The 20,787-nt window shown below is 50.7% G+C and overlaps 1 protein-coding gene across 1 annotated transcript; it reads right to left on the reverse strand.

The window, feature by feature from the left end:
* Positions 1–68: 68 nt before the first annotated feature.
* Positions 69–11,694, reverse strand: CHRNA2 (cholinergic receptor nicotinic alpha 2 subunit). Its single transcript, XM_082469092.1, has 6 exons — positions 11,583–11,694; positions 10,444–10,595; positions 9,962–10,006; positions 7,179–7,288; positions 3,138–4,146; positions 69–1,940 (listed from the first exon to the last, which is right to left on the reverse strand). Exons 1-6 carry the CDS (start codon positions 11,653–11,655, stop codon positions 1,815–1,817), a joined length of 1,515 nt encoding a protein of 504 aa, XP_082325218.1. The 5' UTR covers positions 11,656–11,694; the 3' UTR covers positions 69–1,814.
* Between the last annotated feature and the right edge of the window lie 9,093 nt (positions 11,695–20,787).

The following is a 20,787-nucleotide window of genomic DNA, read 5'->3' on the forward strand; positions in this document are numbered from 1 at the left end:
TTTGTTTGTTTGACCTTCGGGGCGGGTAACGATGACCTCCGGCCGCGGCCCTGGAAGGAATCGATTGTGCTTACTTTGGGCAAAGATCAAAGGCTGAAGCCAGGGCTCAGCCCCCCGGGGCACGCGGTGATGCCAGGGCGGCGGGGTCAGGCGCTTGCCCCAGGCCTTTGCCCCCCGCACCTGAGCCAAGGGCGACTTTCCAGTGGGGTCCCAGGCAGCCCCTCCAGGGCCACACAGGGATGCCAATGGCACTCTGCCAGCTGCCATCAAATAGCCAGGGCTCTGAGGGGCTGGGGTGGTCCCAGGGGTACTGGGGAGGGGTCCCACCGCTGACTGAGCAGGCCTTCATCTTTATTTGATCTCTTTACTCACTTGCCAGTTGGGTGGGAAACGGAATAACCAGAGGGAACATCGCTGCACCAGGAGGTCCAGTCTGGGAGCACCACTGCTCCAGGAGAGCCAGCGGGGAGGACAGCGGAGGTTGCAGCTGCGTCCGCAGAGCAGAAGACACCAGAAACCAGAATGGCCTCTGAGTGGGGGTCTCGCAGAGAACTGAGGCAGGAGGCCTGGGCCCGCTGTGGCAGGGTCCCCCGGGGTCTGTCAGGGAGAGCAAGTGGGGCTCAGAAGGAGGAGACTCCGAAGGTCAAAGAGAACTAGATGCTTGCCCTGCTCGGCTGCTCACCCAGGGTCCCCACCCTGTCCGGAGGACCCAGTGCCGCGTCTGTTAGGGCTGAGGTTCTGCCCTCAGGCTGGACGGCGCTGGGGTGAGGCCCGATCCCGCCGGCAGCTCCTCTCAGTTCAGGGCGAGGGACTGCGGGATTCCAAGGGGCAGGACAGGCTGCACAGAGCCAGTCAGAAGACATCACGGGGCTCCGGGTAAGAAGGGCGGGCAGGCTGGGAAGGGAAGGGTTCCTGCAACGTCTCGGGGTCCAAAGCCATCCAGCTCATTCCTCTCAGTTCCTCAGAGCAAAAGTCCTGGATGCCTGGGGGTCGACCACCACTCACCCTGTGCGGGAGGGAGGGAGCGCACCGCGGGCTTGAGTTGGGTCAGGAATGGCTGGAGGTGTCCTTCTGGTTTGTCCATGCGCATTGAAGGACAGATAGCGCCCCTGCAGGTGGGGAGTCTCAGTGGGGCCACACCTTTCGGAGGGCCGGCTGGTGCTGAGCCGGTCTGCAACGGGGAAGCGGGGGGTGCTAAAGGTAGGGGGAAGTCTGGGCTGTAACAAGAGCTTCCAGGTGGGTGGGACGGCCCAGCTACCTGCATCTGCCCCACTTGTGGCCCTCCTCCTCCTCTTCCCCTTCCAACCTCCTCCCTCTGTTCCCCAGCCTCAAGCCCACCTCAGCCTGGCTATACCCCCTGCCTTTTGGGGCTCGTTCCTGAATCCCAAATGTTGTTCACAGCCCTTCCACCCCCCCGAGGCACACTCTCCCTACACACCCCTCCTTTGAGGTCTGAGCCTCCTCACATGGCCCTTCCCCAACCCCTGGGTTCCCCCCACCCGCATCCCTCAGAGTCTGCATCCCAGGAGCAGCTTATATGTCTTCACGTTGTCATCACCACGTCGTAAACTTCTGCAGAGCAAGTTCCTTTTGGCCCAGCTCTTCAGCATCCGAACAGGGCTCCTTGCCCAGCAGATTCTCAGCACAAACTACAATAATGTCAAGTGAATCATTCCAAGAAGCCTTCCATGTCCGGACGCCATGGAAAGGCACCTGTAGTTGGATGGTGTTGACCCCAAAGGCATACTCCAGAGGCGGCAGCCGTTAAAGACGGTCAGCTATGCCACGTCTGGGCCAAAGCAGGCGATGTGGCATCAGATCATTCCAGCGAGGAACGGAGGGAGAAAGAGTCCGACGGTCCCCAGGAAGCAAACAAGGATAAACAACCAGAGGAATATCCTGTCGATGACCATGGCCACATACCTCCAGTCTTCCTTCACCTGCAGGGGAGATGGGTGCACAGTGACCGACCGAGGCCTTGGGAAAGGGGAGGTGTCCCGCGCATGCGCAGCCCCTGTAAGAATGGCACTGGGGATAGCGGTGACGCCACTGAGACCTTGGGAGCTAAGGAGGGGGGGGCGGTAAACAGGGATGTCTCAAGACTCAAATAACCCTCTCCTATCGATTCCCATCCTATACCACCCCTATGACAATAGCCCAGAGCCTTTCCATAGGCTCTCAAGTTCCAGGTAAGGGAGGCTGGAGGGACACAGAAGGTTCTAGAATCACCCAGGGGCACGGACCCTCCCAGGGGACCTGCAGTGATTTAAACGCAACACTCAGAAGTTACAAAATGGTGAAGACTTTGGGCCCCCATGTTGCCTCCCGACCCACTCACCCACTCGCTGGGGGGGTAGGTGAGGGTAGGTGTGGCCCAGGGAAGGGCGGGGTGGTGTCTGCAGGGGGGTAGGGGCTTTGTGGAATTGGGGCCTACAGCCCAGGCAAGTGGATCTGGACTCCTAGCTGCTCCCGGATTAGATAACAATTAATTTGTCTTATCTACTCAGCAAGGCCACCCAGTAATAACCTCCTGGCCTTTCATCCTTCCCTAAGTTGATAAGAAGGATTCTGTGACCCTGGGCAGTGGCTTGCTTACCTAATAATGCAGGACACAGCAGGGGGCGGGGGAGGGGAGCCCACCAGGCCCACCCAAGCTTCCTCAGTGTTTGTGAGTGAATAGTGAAGCTCACAAAATGCCCAGAGCCCAGAACAGGAAGGAAGAGGAGCCCTTCAGGACAAAGGGGGAGGCTGGATTGTTCGGGGTCCTCCTGATGAGTTCCCTCCCCCTCCCCCCACTCCTCCCCCCACCCCCCACCCCCGCCTACGGGCAATGGTGGGAAATGGCCTGCGTGAGGATGGCGTGGGGAGACCCCCTCCATCTCTGTCCTGTGTCTCCCAGTTAGGCCGAGCGGGGACATTCTCACTGCTATTCTGCCACCCACCCAATAAACGTTTTCAGAGCTGCCAGCTAGACATTCTCCATCACAATTCATTCCAGACTCCAAGGCCGTGACTAAGGGAGATGGGTCCTCATGGAGGAGCCTGGGTTGACCCAAGCTGACACCCTGGAGGGATGGCTCCCGACTAGGCTGGTGGAGTCACCCGGGGGACCGGCCCCTCACCCAGCCCCCACTCACTGAGGAGTCAGCATCCTCGGCCCGCAGGTGATCGGCAATATAGCGCACGCCCTCCAGTGCTTTCTGTATGCGGGGTGACAGCAGGAGCCCACCCTCCGGCAACTGGGCCTCCGCCTTGGGACCCGAGGCCCCTGGGTGCCGACCACCATGGCTGTAAGGGACACCTGTGAAGGGGGACGAATGACCCGCACACGCCCATCTGCCTTCCTCCTCCTCCTCCCTCTCCTCCGCATCCACGTTGGTCTCCAGCCAGCGGTAGGAGGGGCAGAGCTTCTGATCTGGGGGGTCGCGGAGCTCCAAGGGTGGCAGGGGCCGGCTTATCAGAAGCCACCGGGACACGCAGCCCAGAAAGACCACCCGCACCCAGTGGGGCATGTTGTGGGTGCTGGCGGAGCGGTGGTGCACGTTGAGGACGAAGACGGTGATGACGATGGAGAGGGTGACGAAGATCATGGTGAAGAGCAGGTACTCGCTGATGAGCGGGATGACCAGCGAGGTGGACGGGATGATCTCGGTGATGAGCAGCAGGAAGACGGTGAGCGAGAGCAGCACGGAGATGCAGAGCGTGATCTTCTCGCCGCAGTCGGAGGGCAGATAGAAGACGAGCACCGTGAGGCAGGAGATGAGCAGGCAGGGGATGATGAGGTTGATGGTGTAGAAGAGCGGCAGGCGACGGATGACGAAGTAGTAGGTGACGTCAGGGTAGATCTCGGCGCAGCAGTCGTACTTCTTGGTGTTGTAGGTGCCCGTGGCGTTGACGATGGCCCACTCGCCGCTCTCCCAGTAGTCCTTGAGGTCTACCGTCTGCTCCATCTGCACCAGGTCGATCTTGGCCTTGTCATACGACCAGGAGCCGAACTTCATCTTGCAGTTCTGCTGGTCGAAGGGGAAGAAGGTGACGTCAATGCTGCAGGAGCTCTTGTAGATGGCGGGCGGTACCCAGTGCACGGTGCCCGAGGAGAAGAGGTGGGCCTTGGTCATGTGGGTCACCACGAACTCCCCATCTGCACTGCGGAGAGGAGAGGCATTGGGGGGACCCTGCCCACCCCAGGCACCCAAGCCAGACTGCTCCAGATAACCCTCAGCAGGGGGACCCCAATAACACAGCCGGACCAGGCCAGGTTGTTGGGATTTGTGCAAGTAAGACTCCCCAGCACACAGACATCTAGAGCTACCTGAGTTGTCTTTCAAACACCGTCTTTTTAACTACAAAAGTAGGAATTTTTAAGAATATAGGAAAGTACCAAGAATTTTAAAAATAACCACTATTAACATTTTGATGTTATAGATCTATATCTATACATATATGAGATATATCTACATCTCATATATATTTGATTGTCATCTAGATAACACATACAGCATTTTTACGTTTTTGTGATCATGTGGTATATATGTAGTTTGATGGCCTGTCTGTATTCATTTAACATTTTAGAGTGATTGTTTATATGAGTATTTTTTCTCTCCTCCACCCCGCCACGCCTGCGGATGGTGAGTAAGCCCCTCTGCTGGGGGTCATGTCATTTATACCTGAGATTTTTACTTCCCTGCTCAGAAGACACCTGACATCTTTGCTGGTGAAGGAAGACGTCGTCCGTCTTCCTTCAACATGCATTTCTGAGCCAGCCGCACCCACTGGGGCCTCTGCAGGAGCTGTTGGTGGAGGGGAGACTCATGCCTGCCCTTAGGGAACCACGAGGAAATGAGAAGCAGGCCTGAACACCTACAACGCCAGGCAGGCGGTTTGGCAACAGCATTATAACTACTGGGGGGAACCCGCTTCCGGTGAGCAGGGTCACCGTGCACACTGCCATTTTAGCAAAGCGCTGATGGATGGTAGGATTTGGCAGAAAGCTGGGGGTGGAGAGCGGACCAGCAGAGCATCCGCAGAACAAGGAACACAGGAGGGAAAGGATAAAACTCACAGTGTGTGTTTGGACTGGAGGAGCTGCTGGGCCGAGTTGGGGGCGGGGCGTGAGTGAGGGCGGGGCCCGAGTGGGCGTCGTGAGGGCCTTTAAGGCATCTAAGGGCCCATGAGGACGCAGGGGACACTGGAACAGTGGTGACCAGTCGGGCCTGAGTCCGATTTCCCCCTGCGAGTTGGCGCAGTGAGCTCTTAGCCCCCGCCTTCCCTCCCTCTCCAGTTCCCACGGTCAATCCTAAAGACAGGGGAACCAGAAGAATACACAAGAAAAGGGACTTCCCTGGTGGTGCAGTGGTTAAGAATCCGCCTGCCAATGCAGGGGACACGGGTTCGAGCCCTGGTCCGGGAAGATCCCACATGCCAGGGAGCAGCTAAGCCTGTGAGCCACAACTACTGAGCCCACGTGCCACGACTACTGAAGCCTGCGTGCCTGGACCCTGTTCTCCTCCACCGCAATGAGAAGCCCCCGCTCTCTGCAAATAGAGAAGGCCCGCGTCAGCAACGAAGACCCAACGCAGCCAAAAATAAATAAAATTAAAAAAAAAAAAGAATACACAGGAAGAGAGACTTCTTTCCCTTGAAGTAGTTCCAGGATAGAGAGTTAGGCAGGTTGGAAACCGGAACTTTGAAAGGGAGTTACAAACAGATCAGGGCAAAAGTTCAAAAAAAAAATTTTTAAGGCATTTTTGTCATCATACAGAAGCACCACTAGATGGCAACATGTGCCCCCATTTTGAGGAAGGAAAGAAGCAATTCCCTGGGTCTTCTTAACCTGGAGTGGAGTGGGTGGAGGAGATACCCTTCTTTAAATGTCTGCAAGAATTTGGTTTAAACTTTTGTCCTATCAAAAGAATTTCCTGTTATAATCAAGTAACACTTGCCAAAGCCTTACTGGCAATCCTAAAACTCTGGGTCCTATCTGATGCTAGGACTTTGCTGCTGCCCTCTGCCAGGTGCACAGGAAACAGAAACTAGAGAGATTCTGGGTGCAGACATGGGGTGAGGGGTCCGTGAGTCCAGTGGCAATGTTAGACCTTGCAGGTAGTTCATGCTGAATGTGTGTTTACAGAGATGGCTCAGATGACAGGGCTTTGGGCCTGACCAGGACTGGGCAGTGTAAAGGGATCACTGTCACCCCCCTCTGACCTGTCTGGAGACACCTAACTTCAGAAGTGGATCTGTTTCCCTTTATTCTATTGTTTAAAAATAGCTTTTCTAAATGTGGGTCAAATGAATTGGGAAATGCTGGGCTAAAGGGGTTTCTTGTCTTTACAAGTTCTAACAACATTTAAAATGACATTTTCCAAAGGACTGGGGCTGGGGTGCAGAAAGGGTTTTAACGACATACAATGTTATCTAAAATTATTTGACCTCAGAACTATTTTTCATACCTATTCATATCTCCAGGAACTAGTGGTCCCTAGAGCCCCACTTCAGAAAATATTTTTAGACAAACATCATGCCAAACATCTAAGTTCTTCATTTCTAAATGAAGAATTACCTGGTGCCAAACATGAATGAAATTATAGCTCTTTATATCTTCTATTTAAAAAAAAACCGACTTGGTCCTCTGGGGCTCTCTTTAGACTCCCCTGCCTTTTACTAACTTTTAGTCATTATGTTCAAAGATTGGTCCTCTTTGGTTTTGAATACAGGGCAACTATAAATAATATTTTTTAAAATACCCATGCTTGATCCCTTCAAAGTTGTTATCCTGGGATGCTGCTTACCTGTTCCAACAATAATGCCATCCTGCAAAACTCCAACACTTAGGCATTGTTTTCACAGCCTGCACCAATCATATTTTTCAAATAATGCTCAGTGTTGGCACAGCTGTGTCCCAGTAGCACAGCGCAGGCACTGATATGCAGTAGGTGCTCAATAAATTTTGGGTGTATGAGTGAGAGAACAAGATGAAAGAAATAAGGGAATCAAGAGAAAAGGTGGTGCGGCGAGGATGAGCAAAGCAGGAGTTGAAAGGAAGGCCACGCATCTTGGACACAAGGGGGCGCACTTCCCAAGTCCAACCCAGCCAAGCCTCACGTTACCCGCCCCTCGCAGGGAACCCCCTGTCTCAGGGGTCCCAAGGGGCCTCCACAACCCCAGCCGTTTCCTACTTGTTGTAGAGGACGATGTCGGGGATCCAGATCATTTCCGAAGGGACCCGGAGGGATGTGATGTTGCCGAAATCGGCCGGGTTCCAGCGCAGCTTGTAGTCGTTCCACTCCTGTGCGTGGGGAGGGGAGTCAGGTCAGCAGCCCTGCCGGGGGAGGGAGCCTCGGGGCAAACCTAGGGCAGCCTGGGGACGCCCAGCAGCCGGATTCTGGAGCGCCCGGAGCGCCCGGAGCTCCTCACCTAGCCCCACAGAATAGAAAGGGCCGCGATGCCCGGAAAGGGCCCCGAGATGGGAACGGAGAGTCCCGTCTAAAATAATCTAGCCCTCGCTTTGCCCCCACTCTTGCACTCAAAGTCCCGGGCACATCTGGAGGACGGGTCACCCTAGTCCCGCCTCTGTTCTGTCACTCCTTAGCTGGACGACCCCGGCAAGCAGCCTCAGTCATTCGTAGTAACATTTTTTACTGTATCGCAGTTTACAAAGGTTTTTCACACCCTCTGTCCAGGAAGACCCTCAATGGGACAGCCGGGCAAAGAGTGCAGAGCAGGTGGAAGTATTTCCCCATCTAACAGATAAGGAAACTGAGGACAAGAGGGGTAAAACAACCCCTTTATCAGAGTTACACAGCTGAGAAAGGGGAGTCACCCGGTGGATTTCCAACTGTGCTCTAGAGCGCCCCCTAAGAGCCCTGTTTCCACCGGCTGGTCCAAGCGAATCTGTTTTCTCGAGTGAGGCTTAGAGGGTACTCTGTCAATAAGTGGCAGCACTGGGGCTTGAACCCAGCCTTCCCTGTCTCCAAACTTGCCCTAATTCTAGGGGCCATTTTGCTTTTGTGCATTTGCACTAAAATAGGGCAGTGATGTGCCCTTGAAAAGTCTCCATGCGTGGTGCCTTTTCCCCTCTAAGGATAGTCGTGTAACATTTACACAAACACATCAACTGGCTAGGGATCCAGGAAGAAGTAAGGGAAACAGGAGTGTTTGCAGGAAGCAGGCACATGAGAGGAAAAGCACTGATCCAGCCCAATGGTTCACAAACTTCAAACACTCAAGTCCCAGCTTCATAATTTTTGCCAATATATTTGCACTGCCTATATTAGCATTTACTTAGTATTTTCCTTTAAATTAGTTCATTATTTTTAAACCTACATACATTTTTGAATTTTACATCACTGAAATAACTGGAAAACCCACAGCGCTTGAAACCATCCACTAAAATAGAAATATATGACTATTTTAAAGAAAGGATTGCGACCCAACTAAAATCATCTCACAAAACTGCCGTTGGTACCGAAACCACACCTGGGAAGATGCTGGCCCAGCAGTGGTGCTGATTGATTTTCTGTAGGGGAAGGCTTAGGCAGAGAGAGGGGCCAGACTTGCAAAGTAGGAAAGATAAAAATGTTGCTAAAATTGTCAGGATTTCTCAGGACATTGAGGAATAATTTTGAAAGGGATTGGTCTTCATAAATGTACCCCCTTCCCCCAGTCCATTGTCTGTTAAGTTTTCAGGTTCAACCAACATTTGGGGGGCATCCACACCAAGTTGTGTTATATTAATCGGCAATAGATTATATTGTCCCCATTTTACAGATGAGCAAAGTGAGGCTCTGAGACTAACTTGCATGGTATCACAGGCTAATCAGAGGCGGTGCTGGCTGGCCTGACTCCTGCTCCAGTGCTCCTTCCTCTCCTCCCTACTCCAGTCCCTGAAGCCTAGGTAACTGGCCTATGGGGACAATTATGGCCACCCAGGTTCTAGGTCTGACCCTTGCACTGCTATGGCTTCCCAAGTCCCTTCATGGCTCTGCACCTCATCTGTAAAGAGGAGAGAATATATTCAAGCTGTTATAAAGCCTGTGCCCCCAAGTTCTGCCCCAAGAATGGCACATCAAAGAGGGCTACCCATCCATTGGCCAGGATTGGTGCTGAGCCAGTTTCTGGTTAAGAGACAACAACTTCATTTCCTATCTCTTTGGACCCTCGCTCTGGGGTCCCTGGGCCGTCAGGTGAGGAGTCCGAACTCTCCTACTGGAGAGAACAGGCAGAGAGACCCTGAAAGTGCCTGGAGGAGAAGAGCCCAGCTGGGCCTGGCTTCCAGAACCTTCCAGAGACTTCCAGACATCTCTGCTGAGGGATGAACCTGTGAGTGAAACCATCTTGGACCCTCCAGAGCAGACCAGCCACCAGCCAAATGCCACCAAGTAACCCCAGGAGTCCCCGTGCAAAGCAGAAGAAACCACTAAAACTCCTAGCCATAAAAACTAAAGATGTAATAAACTGTCAGTTGCTTTAAGCCAGTGAGTTTGGGGGTAGCTTGTTAGGCAGCGTAGACACAGAACACTCAGCGTTCTCCTGCAGAAGGAGCCTCGGGTTCTAAGTGGGGCACACCTGGGCCACCCTTGTCTAGACCAGCTGCCCTCTGCTTCTGTTTTCCTCAGCTGTAAAACGGGCAGAATTAAACCTCGCATGGTTTTCGGTGATGACTCGGCGAGCTGATCTGCAAACGGTAGCAGGGACATAGGCAATGCCCACTCCCAGAAAGGGGGCCACGTGGCTCTTGTAGGTGACATTCTCAGGTGCTGGACAGAGCCTGGCCGCACAAGAGCACAGCCCCTCACGAGAAGCAGTCTGCAGTTGGCTGGCCTTGGGAACATCCTGAGTGGCAACTCAGGCAAAAGGTAAATTCAGAATCATGCTTCTAGTGGAAGAGTCCTGGGAGGGGCTGGGGTCTGTCTGTGGGTTCCCACCCCGCTCCTGTCTTGCCCGGGGGAGGGGCCCTCACCTGCTTTAGCCAGACTTTGGTGGTCATCATTTGGTTCTTCTCATCCTGGCCGGTAGCGGGAAAGAAAGCAATTAGAGTGATGAACGAGCCCCAGAAAACAAGGTAGAGTAGGAGGGGCTTATTCAGGCCCCCCCCTCACCAGAGAACCTCTTAGGTGACACCGCAAGCCCAGCCAACCCACCACCCATCCTGACACTGCCACCCTAAGTCATATTATCTCCACTGGGTCCTCTGGGCTTATGTCAGGTGGAACAAGCAGGGCAGGGCATTTAGAAAACCCACTGCTGCCGGTCAACGCCCTCCCAGGAGGGGTTTCAGGGCTGAGAGCGGGAGGGAGATGGAGCATCCCCAGGCTCCGAGGGGTGTTGCTCTGACTGAGGTGGGCTGGGAGGGCTGGGGCTGGGGAGGGACGAGGAGCCCCAGAAAGGGGCCCATGCCTGGGGCTGATCCCAAGGGGGCAAAGGATGGTGGGACAGACGCACCACATCGATGAGCTGGGCGATGGACAGCCCGAAGTGCACGATCACCACGTCCGAGGTGTTGGGCACCGGCCTCGCCCAGCGGTTGTAGCCCCTAAAGAGGTGTTGGAAGAGGCGGTCCTCGGCTTGGGTGGGGGAGGCCTGTTGCACGGATGCTGTGGGACAGGAGGGGAGAGAGGGGTCTCCGGGAGTCCTTGGTGCTGGGCGCTTGGCTCCCTCTCCTGTCCAATCAGAGCCACTTAACCTCACTGAGCCTCAGTTTCCTCATCTGCAAAATGGGCACACTAATCCAGAACCTATTTCAAAACACTGTCGAGGAGGAAATATAATCATGTCTGTTAGAGCTTACAAAGCAACCAGCACATGGTTGGTGCTCAAGAAATGTCAGTTACTCTGTGACTGATGGATAAGGGGTGAAAACAAGTGCTGAGAGGGGTGCAGAGCAGTGGGAAGAAGTCAGACAGGGCATGAAATCCAGCCTGGAACTGGGGAGCCCCAAGGGACAGCAACATGGGGGAGACGCCCGATTGTGTGGGGTGAGCTGCAGGGGTAAGGGCTTCACGTGTCATCGTGAACCTGGCCCCAGGAACTTTCACTCCCATCCTCTTGTAATGAACCACTAATGCTAACCATGAAATTCTCTTCCATTTGGAGCATCTCGCCTGTTTATCCTCAAACCACAGGCATTTGCTCCTTCTCATCAGCTGGGCAGTGTCCCCAGTTGTCTGATGGAATCATCCGTGTCTGATTTCACCGTGTTCTGCAAACAGCTTCACCTCTTCAGGGTTCTCCTGCCTGAGCAGGTCGAGAACTACTGCTCTAAAATTCAGAACATCGATAAGAACAGCTGCCGTGTGCTACGGTATCCCGGGCGCTAGTCACAGGCTCTCATTCCAGGTCACCACACAATAGCCCTGGGAAGGTCACAGTGCAGTTGGCATTTTGCACATGGGGAGCACTGCGACTCGGGGTGGGGTTCAGGTGACGCAGCGATCGCCCCCCCCCCCACCTTCCCGTGGTGGAACAGCTACTTCCCCTGCGGCTCTGGCGGTTGCCACCAGCCCACCTGCAGGAGTTTCCTCCCTGAGGCATGTGTGAGCTCACAGGTGTGACAGGATGCCCTAGGGACCATCCCCACTCACCTGCCGGGATCAGAAAAAGCCACCACAGCCCGAGCTTTGTCGTGGACGGGAGTGCAGGGTGGGCGGGGCCCATGGCTTCAGAGGAGGGGTCTGGCTGCCGCTGGACATCAGAAGGAGGGCAGGCAGGGCCTTGGCTGTGGGTTGAACCTCGGACCGCTTCCCCAGCAGGGCCTGGGGAGCTGGCACAGCGGAGCTCCCTGGCGATTCCACGTGGCTCCCTCTGACTGCCAAGCCTGAGTGAGCCCAGGAAAGGGTTCTTAGGATGATGCATCTTTGACACAAGTGAACCTTCGTGCCTCACACCTTTGACCTCATTTGGGCCTCCCATCACCCCTAGGAAGGTATGGGGAAGGGTTATTATTACCTCTTTTATTTAAATTAAAAAAACGCTGATGTTCAGAAAAGTTGACTGATTTGCCCAAGCCACATAGTTAAAAAGCTATGAAGTCGAGATTCAAGCTCACATCTTCAGCTTCTAAACTATAACGTGTTCAAGTGCTACTCAGTGGTGCCAACTAGAAGGATAACTTTGTATGGGCAACTCAGCCAGTACTCGCCTGTGTTTTATAGATCTTAGCACCATGACTGTCATTGCTCAGCCATGATCACGACTGAGGTCTGTGGCAGACAGGTGGTGACAAGGTACAGGTGCCCTACCCCGAATCCAGGCTCACCTGGATCCAAGGTTCTAAGAGGTTCCTCTGTGTGCAGCTTTACTCACCTCTCCTTCCAACTGACATCACGTGCACAAATCCCAAGGCTATAATCTGTTTCACCTTTCACTCAAGGGCCCTAAATAAAAGCATGGGGTTTTTTTCCCCATTAGTGAGAACAGGGGGAAAAGAAATAGAAGTCCAGGCATGCTGAACTTGCATCGTATAAAGATCCAACCAGAGACATCCTGGACCCTCTGGAAGAATGTGCAAATGAGACTGAATTGACTCCAGCGGACAAATTCCTGCAAGATGCCTCAAATTTGCATCCCTTGTAATTAGCCCACTATGATAATTTCATTAATTTGTCACCGGAAACCAAAGGAGAAATTCTTCCAGGTATTTGACAGTGATTAAACTTCCTCCTCTTGTTAGAAGGCTATTGAAAGAGGAAGAGTCCTGGATCCTTTGATCCTCTAAGTGGTCGGATTGGCAGGTTCAGGGGGGTGGTGTCTGCGGGCTGATGTCCCTGTTTATAAAGTGGGTCTGGGTGAATGGAGTTCACAGGGAAACCCATACAAAAAATACTGCATATGTAAAGGGCTCAGACGCCAATATCCTCACTGTGCTTGTATCGCTGCAATGTACCAGTGTGTCCAGACCATCCTGCGCCCCATACCTCAACTCAAGTCAGCCTCTTTTGCCCACATCCTGAATCCTGGTTCCATTGAAGTCAAGGTGATGTGGGCTGACTTCTTTGCCCATCTTCCTACTGCAGCCGGTTTTCAACTTCTCACCCCCATTCTATTCTTTTCACAAGCCCCACCTTCTCCATAAAACCTGCTTCAATTTCACCCCACACTTCTCCGCCATCTGGCACAATCCCAAGCCTGGGAGTCATTACTCTCCCATAACTGTCAACACCCCAAAGAAAGTCTCTTAATTGAGGAAATGACAGTGTCTTTTCTTCCAAATCATTTCAAATCATTGAGGAAATGACAGTGTCTTTTCTTCCAAATCATTTCATCAGAGATGCTTAGGGGAGAGAGAGCCTATTTCTAGCTTTTATATTTGATCTGCTCAATACATCAATTAATCACAGAAGCTTGCCATCTCAAGGTTGGGTGGAATCTTAAAGGTCATTTGGATTACCACACCAGCTGATCATTTTCCCCCACACATTCCAGCCTCAGAAAAAACCCAGCAATGAAGAACTTGCTATCTTCCAAGTCAGTGAATAACACTGATGTCTGTTAGCCTTTGTTAAAGCATGTACAGTATTTACTGAGTGAATAAATAAATGACAAAAGAGGAAGAGTGGTAATAAAGACATAGAAGCAGAGTCAATAAAGTAAAGCCAATAACTCCTGAGATGGAGCCACCCTCACCAGTGGGAGGGGGTGACTGTCACTGGGATCGGAGCAGCCCCAGCGGGGACAACCAAAAGACTAACATTTTTCTAGACGCAGGCAACTCCCAGCATTCTGACATACCTCCCTCCTAAGTACCCAGAAGCTGCTAATCTGTTCATATCACTTCGAACCGCCCTCACAACGTCCCCAACACAAGCTCGGGGGCGCCTTTCTTACCTGTGACCACAGAAGACAAGCCATTCAAAGAACAGAGTACCAGCCTGGCTTGGAGGTCCTGGTCAGCTGACCAAAGTCGCCCCAGAATGGAAAGGCAGGTGCAGAGCCCAGCTGGGTGTCTTCATTTCCTGGTCAAACAGATGCTGGGACAGGACATGCCTTGGCGGATGAGGGACACCTGACCCTGAGAGTCAGGTTGGTTTCCTGGGGAGGGCTGGACAAGTTCTGAAGACAGGCTGCTGTGCCCAGGCTCCCAGCTCTGGTGACCGGAGAAGCTGCAGGCAGGTCCTGCTGAGGAGGACAGCACGGAGAGCCTGGAACAGATGCTTCTGCAGGTAAGAGGCAGGCGGGTCCACGGGAGGGACCGCCAGCTTGGCAGGCACACAGACGGACGCTCATATTCCCTCTCTCTCTCTCTCTCTCTCTCTCTCTCTCTCTCACACACACACACACACACACACACACACGCTGGAGGGAAGGAGAAGGAGCCTGTGACTATCTAGTCCTTGCCCAGCGGGGACCGACAGCAGACTGCCTGCCCTCTGTGTGGTTACGAAGCTGCTTCGTTCTTTGCTCTGAAGGACCCTGCGCTCCAGGATCGCTTCCTGGGTCCCCCAGCCTCACCCATAGGTGGGGAATCTCCTGGGTCTGTCTGTCGACAGAGCAGTACAGTTTTGAGTAAAATAGGACCAAGGACAGAGCCGCCAGTCCGCAGCCTGCAGTTCTCTTCTTCCCCTTCTCCCCTGGAGGAGCCCCTGCTCCCCGCTGCCAGCCTCCTGCAGGACCCCGGCTCCCTCGTGCTGCCGCCTGGTTTGGCTGCAGCTTGCCTGTTTCCTCCTCGACCTCCTTGCTGGGTGACCTTGCCTTCAATTTCCCAGATAAGGAAGCTCACCTTCCTTCAAACCATAAATTGACCCTTTGCCTCCTTGTCGCCCGCATCAAATCAGGAGTTCTCTTCCTCCTGCTGTGCGTGGCGAAGCGTGGCCCTGTGATCCTGACGGTGGCCCCATCTATCAAATGTCGCCCGGCTCTCTCGTATCTTCCTCTCCCTCTCGCTTGTTCCTTCCCCTCAGCCCATAAGGAAGCTCATCCTCCATCCTAAAAACACTCTGGGGTCTGCACCTTGCTATCTCATCTTCCACATATTGTTAATAGCCAAGGACGCAGGACATGACTGCCAGGGTTTAACTTCTGGCTCTGCTCCTTTAAAGTTGTGTGGTTTTGGACAGGTCTCTAGAGATTTCTGTGCCTCAGTTTCCTCATATGTAAAAGGAGGATATGAATACTGGCTCCACTTCATAAGCCTGTAATGAGGAGTAAATGAGTTAGTATAAATAAAGGGCTTAGAAAACTGAAATAATACATGATATATATGTGTACGTATGTAAATATTGGTTGGCCAAAAAGATCGTTCGGGTTTTTGTAAGATCTTTAGAAAACCCAAACGAACTTTTTGGCCAACCCGATATATATGTGTGATATATATAAATATGATATATATGTGCATATATTTACTCATGTGTATATGATTGCTAGTATTATCTTTTGAGAATATTAAAACACATAAAAGTAACCACCAACATTCCCACTATCCAGAATTAACAAACGTTAAACGTTAATATATCAATATGAAAGTACCATATGTACTTTCATATTGATATATATGTATATCTGTGTGTATATAAAGTTATGCAAGTATTAAATGCATACAGAGAGAAAGATAGGAGGAAGGAAGGAAGGAAAGAGGGAAGCAAAAGGGAAAATAATAGATTGTATCAGTCAGGATCTTTGGTTTGAGCAATAAAAATCTATTGATTAATTTAAGCAGAAAATGATTCTATTAAAGGGCAACGGGAAGTTCACAGGTGTACTTACAAAGCTGGAGAACCCCCTTGGAGCACAGGTGAGAGCAAGGGAAACACCAGCCGGACTAAAGCACAAGTCACAAGCCATTACCGGCATAGTGGGCCCTGCTGCTGCAGAAATGGATGCAGAACCTTGCACCGTCTGTCACTGGTACTGCTGTCACTGCTGTCCTTGGAAACCAGCCATTTCTGCTGCTGCCAGAATTAATTCTCTTCTATTCCTACCTCATTGTGTCACTAGCTCTCAATACAAAGGTCAGGATAAACGCATCTGATTAATCATGTGCTCGTGAACTAAATGCATGGAAGGCTGAGGAAGCAGGAATCTGGTGTTTTGAGCTTCTATGTGAAAGGTGGCTTCTGCCACATTCAAGGTGGGAACTTTCCCAGAATATTTGAAAGGAGTCTAAATGCTGGGAAACTCCCGCAAATCTTGCTCTTTGGCTCCTCCCACCAATGCAGACCCAACTTTCCATAATTACACTTTGAAACAAATGCTTACACCTACCCATTCTGTTCTAAAATGTGTACCCAGAATTTGTTTTAATCAGGTATGGTAAGACATGCAGACACGGGAATGATTGTCACAGAGGAAGAAGTTTATACTCACAGATCCCCAGAAGCAGGAATCATAGCATGTCACGTAGGGCCACATGGCGAAGCACATGGGCCAGACAGAGGGCAGGAAGGGCAAAGGAGAAAGCATGGCCCAGAGTATGTATTGGAGTTTCTGTAGGGAAGGTAAGGCAGGACAGGGTAAGCAGCCTAGGACTGGATAGTTTGAATAATTTTGGTGGGCTGTGGGTATAGGGGTGGTCTCTGGTGATGCAGTACCTGGTGCTGGGGGGATTCAGTGCAGGGGAAATACTGGCCCGGTGTGAGAGAGAGGTAAAGGAGATGGCTGGGGGTGTGGACTTGAGATTGGCTGGAGGGTTTGTAATACGATGTCTGTACTCCCATGAAGGCTGGATCACTGGGAAGATGTAAACAACTTTGGCCATTAGTTGCCTTGTTTGTAATGGATGCCAAACCGACCAATAGTGAATCTAAGAAAACATAGTTAGAGCCCTAACAACACAAGACAGCCATTCCTCACAGACACAAAAGAGCTCATCGCAACCCCAAAGGGATGAAGTCTTACGTCTCGTCAGTCACTCCAGTTAGCTCCAAGTCTTGCCTCTCTAGACAATGCACTTTCTTGCTCTAATCCTGACACAATGTCATCTTGAAATTCTGTTTCGTATGGAATAAACCATAAAGTCCATCAAAAGCATACTGCATATAAAGTAATGGAGTGGGCAGAAAATAAAATAGATTAACAAAGTAAGGAAGAAAAGAAGGCAGGCACAGCCTTCATCATTGTAAAAGGTTAGAGTTGGACCCTATTGCTGAAGTGCTCACACTGTGAGTGTCAACTATAACGCTGAAACTACTGCTGCCGAAAGCAGAGGTCACAGGGCCTGCGCCATCCCTGCCAGCTGGGGACACCGGCTGCTGCTGCTTCCCCGAAACTGCCAACCAAAACCTTTCTCCTCTTGCCCTGCTCACCTCACCAGCTCCTGCTGTAAAGTCTGGACTGGGTACATCTGATTTGCTGAGCTAAGCTCACAGGCCTTCACCTGAGAATGTGAGCACTTAGCATTTTTGGATTCTACGGTCATAGTGGCTCTTCCTTCTAAGATTCATAAGGTGGCTACGTCTTACAGGGTTCTTATTTGCAACCACAGACATTTCTCTCGGTCTTATAAGCAGAAAGGGTCTTATTATAGGATACTGATAACTCACAGAATCTCAGGGAGGACAAGAGAAGCAGGTGTGGAAACCACACAGCCAGGAACAATGCAGTGACAGCAAACCACACCAGGTACAATTTTAACAAAGCCATCACTGTGTCACCCCATTGGCACCATGCACACCCAGAGCTAGACTGGAGAAGCTCCGTCTCAGCCTCCCCAGAGAATCTGAGACAGGAGATAAATGGTCCCCTGGGCTGGACAGCTGGTGTTTGTCAAGGGCAGTAAAATTGAAGCTTTGTTCTCACCCAGATACTCCAAGGACAAAGCTAGTGGCAGAAGCTGAGCTCCGCTGAAATAAAGAGATAAGATGGCCACTCCTGAGGTCAGGAAAACTTCCCTGACTGCACATGCGCAGGAAGGCTCCTTGGGGGTCAAAAAGGGAGGGGGCGCCACTGCATATAGTAAGTGTGGACACGCGCCCACAGGCCTCTGCGGTGGGATCCACCTTAACGAAAAGTTGCGCATGCATGTTGGGGAGTGTCCTGGGACCAGTCAAGTGTGGAAAAAGAAACAAGATAATTGGCCAAGTGTAAACAAAGACCTGGAAGGACTGTCCTATATAAGTGATTTAAATCATCTCTTTCCTGCACTCCCCATTCTGGACTCCCGCACTGTTCTCTGGGTGTGTATTTCTGCCTTGCTTCTGTCTTAAATAAATGAACTGTTTCTCTGTGTGCTCTCCCACATGTTATGCTGTGTCTCTAACAATAAACTTTGTACCTGTTTTTACAGTTTTTGCCTCCTTGAAACATTTCTAGCTTTCAAACGGGGAAAAGAGTCAGGGCCACTTTGCCTATGACCTCTAGCCCCTGCTGTCTCTCTGAGATCAAAACTAGATGCTTCTGCTACTGCTGTGGCTGGAGGAAAGTTCTAGCTCACACAGCTGTTGCTTCACTTTGCTCATTCCCATACCCAACTCTCACGTGACTGGCAGAGCCCACGTCACGTGATCAGTGTTAAGGGAGCCCAGCTAACGTGGTGTTTGTGGAGGCTACCTTAAGAAGGTAAAACTCAAAATGTGAGATATTAAATCAGAGCGATGTTTGAAGGACATTGTGCATCTCTGAATGACAGATGTACACTACGGGGCAGAATTTTCCAAATGTAGCAAGAGGTTATAGGTGTTGGCAGCCAAAACAATGACAAAGAAGAAACACGACGAGTAGCCACCATCAATATTCCCTGTCTCATTTTTCTCATAGTCCCACGAACAACTGGCAACTCCTTGAATTCATCATTCCACTAAAATGGAAACTTCTTGGTCATCTCTATTTTTTTGTCTGTTTTATTTACCAATGAATCCCAATTGCCAAGAAAGCACGTGGCACATAGCAGGTGCTCCATACATATTTGTTGAATGAATAAAAGAAATTCATTTGCTGCACGAAAGAAAGACAAAGCTTCAGGTGGAATGTGGGTTTAGAAAACAGCTTGAGACAACTTTAAGCTTGATTCAAACACCTACAGCAGGAGAAGCAGCAGTGTGAACCTCTCTCTCAACCACTAGGAATTAAACGGAGTGTTAAAGTAGCGTTGGAAAATCAAGGTCTAGCAGGAGGTGGGAAAGGGGTAGCAGGGGCAGGAAATCCAACATGAAATCTAATGAGTTCAGTGTAATGAATTCAATACAAATTTAGTGACTGACAGCAGGTGTAACTTCTGAATTTTCACTACTACATTAGCCGTGTTTTATGAATCCGTGCTATCACCTAAAACAAATTTTATAAATATTCAGATTAGCAGACATAAGGGTTAGGATGTACATTTCAAAAAGATATCCCATTTCCATAGCCCAGCTGAGTGAGCTCTCATCTTCCTGTACCTTGGGTGGCAGAAAGCATAGCAGGACCATGACCGATGAGAAAGAGCAGAGCACAATAAAATGCCATCGAGACCGCTAATCCTTGCCTAAGCAATTCATCCAGGAAGTTCTGTAACTCACCAGGTGTTATAGTCTACAGCCCTGGAATAAACAAAGGTCCATAAGACAGCTCCATAACTTCCTCTTCACCAAAGATGATTTCCATCTAAAGTGGAGTCTCATATTCTAAGTTTCTTATTTTTTTTTAAGGGGGATTTATAAAATCCAGTTCGGTCAGTGTGACCTTTCTCTTCACTTTGCTACATTTTACAAACACATACATGTATTCCTAAACAGTACTGCATCAGTCAGGCAACAGAAATCACTCTAGTTAATTTAAATAGGGAGAGACTGAATACAGGAAATTAGGAACCTGCAAAATCTTTGAAAAGAATGGCAGAGTGAGCTCCAGACTGGGCCTTTAAGAAAGTCTCCCAGAAAAACACCACCACTGATGTGGAAGCTGTCACCTCTGCCCCAATCAGCTGGCCACTACTGGGAATGAGTTCAAGGACACAGGGCTTAGCTGGGAACCAGGGGTCTGGAAGCAGCTCCAAGTTCTTTGAATTGAGCAACTGAAAGAGAATGCCCTTTAGTAGGACCAGGAGCAGGCTTGGGAGGTGGGAATGCAGCCAGAGTTCTGTTTCAGTCATGAGAAACTGGAGATACCCTATGAGACATTCATGAGGAGGTGCTGAATAAGAAGCTGCACATGCAAGTGTGGAGGTAAATGGAAGTCTAAACTGGAGATTTCAATTTAAGTGGTTTCATACTACATAAGCATGCTGCCATTTGCTTTCTTTTTTTTAACTCAATTTTACTTTTGAGATCACCAACTTCTTGAGCAACTACTGTATGTACTCACTTTAACTCTGGTTCAGTCTTCAAACCTAGGGCAATCTAGCGTCTATCTCCAAAAACTCCACTGAAAGTGTTCTGAAACAGGTCACCCAGCGTCATCCAAGTGCAATATCGAATTTTTTTTTTTCAGTTATTTCTACATTTGGGGTTGTTAATTACTTCCTGCTTCTCAGGAGTGGATCTCAGAAAACACTGTCTCAGGCACAATCCCAGAAGAGGTTATGAAGCAAGAGAAGCAAGCGTGGTCCTGGTTCACTAGAACAAGATACCCCAAGGCAGACTCATTTCTCTTGTCGATCAGATTGATGGTTGGTAGATCAAGTATTTCTTGATTTCAGCAGGGTATCTATCTCTTACAACATTCTTCTAGCTAAAGGGGGAAAATATCTTGTGTAAATTCACAGATGACACTGTGAAGGAGGGAGGGAGGTCAAGAGGGAGGTCTTCGGCACCTATGTCCTGAGCCGTGCTCATGGCAAGTTGGAACATCAGGCCAGGAGTATGTTTTAATTCATGGAGCTGACTACAAAGGCACAGAGAGTCCAACAACCCGTTTGCAAGCACAGCTCGGACACTCCTA

The sequence above is a fragment of the Balaenoptera physalus genome (genome assembly GCF_965194825.1).
Source record: "Balaenoptera physalus genome assembly, chromosome: 7".
Lineage (NCBI taxonomy): Eukaryota > Metazoa > Chordata > Mammalia > Artiodactyla > Balaenopteridae > Balaenoptera > Balaenoptera physalus.